The 2,773-nt window shown below is 31.6% G+C and overlaps 1 protein-coding gene across 1 annotated transcript in view; it reads left to right on the top strand.

The window, feature by feature from the left end:
• The first annotated feature begins 2,120 nt into the window (after positions 1-2,120).
• Positions 2,121-2,773, top strand: part of LOC108691227 (THAP domain-containing protein 5-like) — a 1,628-nt gene continuing 975 nt past the window's right edge. Inside the window, exons 1-2 of the mRNA XM_018198903.1 lie at positions 2,121-2,314; positions 2,522-2,685. Of these exons, the coding sequence (XP_018054392.1) occupies positions 2,533-2,685 (153 nt within the window). The 5' untranslated portion in view covers positions 2,121-2,314; positions 2,522-2,532. The remainder of the gene's footprint in view (positions 2,315-2,521; positions 2,686-2,773) is intronic.

Consider the following 2,773-nt stretch of genomic DNA (forward strand, 5'->3'; position numbering starts at 1 on the left):
TCAATCGAATGAACAACGAGCAGCAAACAATTCGAAGCCGAGAAAATCTGCAATATTTGCAAAAAATGTGAAAATTGAGTACATTTACAATGTGTACATTTTTATTTATTAAGATTTGAAGTGATGAGGATATTCTAAATTCTAAATAATTACCTGAAATAGTAGTTGTCCAAATTGTAACTGCACTAAGATCCATTCTACAATCAATCGTATGTTGTACGCATGCGCACTGGATTGTTGGCTGTCGTTGTCGGAATAGGGCCTAATCTACAATCAGTCAGGAGATGTATGTTGTGCCGTAAAAAATTAACCAATCATGGTCGATTGTTCCATGTGACAACAGACAATCGAATACGCATGCATTCGACATACGACGTATTGTAGAATAGGTTTAGAAGATCAATTTCTATCTTTTCCGACTACGATTAGATGAAATATAATCTTTGGACACATTTGGATATGTACGTACGGATAAACAGATATTTTTATACGGATGTATGGATATATTTATATTATATCATGAAGATGAAATAATTATTAATTTTGTTCGTGAAAATCATTGTAAACGCGACGTGGATTTTAAAAATGTTAGCAAAAAAAGAGATCTGTGAAAAAAAATATCCACAAATTTGAGAAACTGTTATGATATAAATATGTCAGGTAATTTTTTATTTGTTAAATTATTATTATTTAATATAAAAATATTTTGTAATTTAATTTTTTTATATCAATTTAAGAAATACCTATAAAAGCTGATATTGGATGAATTCGTGTATATAGATTTATTCAAGTTTAATAATTTGTGAATAATATATGTTTCGATCATCGTTTTGATCCTTTTCAATATTATAAAATGAATTAAATCAATACATAATAGTCAAGCAAATGGAGTCGCAAGCAAATTATTCTACAACTACATGTGTTGTCCATATGTAGTTGTGTAAAATTTGTTACAAGTCCGTATCAGTATACATTTAATTTCCATTAAATGATAAGCACTTGTAACACTGCGTTTAATAATATTGAGAGATTGCTCACTCATGTCATTAAAGTGTCAGCAAATGACATCGAGCGAACAATCTCTCAATATTACTAAACACAGGTTACGTAAGTAATCTTATTTTCATAATTTGCGTCCAAATTAATAATAAATTCGAATCTATTCAATGTTTCAATATCCATTCTTTACATTTGTTCCAACCTTTCGACTTCGATCAATGACTCAATTGTAGAATAGCAAGTCGTATTCATGTGCGACATACAACATATGACAAAGGACTAGCAAACCCGACATCGACATACGACTGATTATCTAACAGTTACTACAAGTTTTTACTTTTAATTTTCGAGCTGAGCAAATAAAAGACACATATTTGAGATTAAACTTTAATATATATGGTGTTGCCATGTATGTATGTTGTTTCTTTTCATGCGCAGCAAATGCAACGGAAACAATTACATATGAAAAATTTGCATGTGACATTTTTGCTGCCGTGTGTTGCGCATGAAAAGGCATCTTAAGGTTGGGTTCATATTTTGACGGAAAAGTGAAAAAGCGGAAGCTAATCGGAACTCGCAGCAATAGGCGGTTTCGGTTGTCTTTCCGCAAGGGTGATTTGGTTACCGCTTTTCCGCTTTCAAGGTGTGAAGGCCTAAGAATTAACTATAAGTTTGTTCGCCTCGCAAGCTCCAAGTTCTAACATGCTCCTACCACAGCTCCTACTCACTCTATTAAATGCATTGGAATGAGTAAGAGCTATGATAGGAGCATATTACAACATGTTGGAGCATGCGAACAAACTTTGTGAGTTGTAAAATTAGGAGTGTGGTCGAGTTGCCACTTCGAAATTGACCAATTAAAAATGCTTGGAAGCATTCGTAGCAACTTGACTGCACCTTAGGCCTTCGTTCTGCTGAAGGAGATGTCAGATTAAATATAAACATTTATAGTTACATTATAAATGTTTTTATGTTGCTATGTAATGAATAATATTATATAAAATATAATTTTAATAATTTTTGGTAATTATAGAAGAGATGATTGCCAATGAATGTTATTCGTGCAATTTCTATTATACATAATTCTACTCCAAATAAATTATAACCTATACAGTGGAGTGTGTAGACAGTAACGCTCGAGTTTGGGGTGGCTACGCCATCCCGAACAAAAAAAAAATAACATCCTAGTTTGAGGCCTAATCGCCTAGAAGTTAGCCTAGACAGTGTCCGCTTGGAATATTCCTAATCCATGAAAACAGTGGGGTGTGAGAATAATTTTTTTAGAAGCAGTAAAAGCCCATTTGGAATTTATAGTGTGAGGATAGTATTTCTAATTCCGCGTAAGATTCAGACTAATCTCCATAATCATCAACTTTAACGCTTAATATTTCGATTTATGGGACAGAGTGATTCTTTTTTGCTATATTTGTTCATTTCGTGCAAAAATGCATCGAATGAGTATAATTTCATTAAAATTGGTGAAATCGGCCGTTTCCTTCACAATTACCTAATTTTTATATAGATATTGACAAGATGGTAACCTGTGCAGCAGTTGGTTGTAAGAATTCATCTAACAAAGGTGTTAAAATGAATTGTTTTCCAAAAAATGCTTATCGCCGAAACGTATGGATAAGAAATGCCAAATTGGAAAATAAAATATTAAACCGTTCTGCAGCATTATGTGAGGTATTTTATTTATATTTTTTTTTATTTATATATTTTTATTTATACAATTATATATTTAATTTTATATTTTATTTTTAAATATTTGCTA

The sequence above is a fragment of the Atta colombica genome, unplaced genomic scaffold (assembly GCF_001594045.1).
Source record: "Atta colombica isolate Treedump-2 unplaced genomic scaffold, Acol1.0 scaffold42, whole genome shotgun sequence".
Taxonomy (NCBI): Eukaryota; Metazoa; Arthropoda; class Insecta; order Hymenoptera; family Formicidae; genus Atta; species Atta colombica.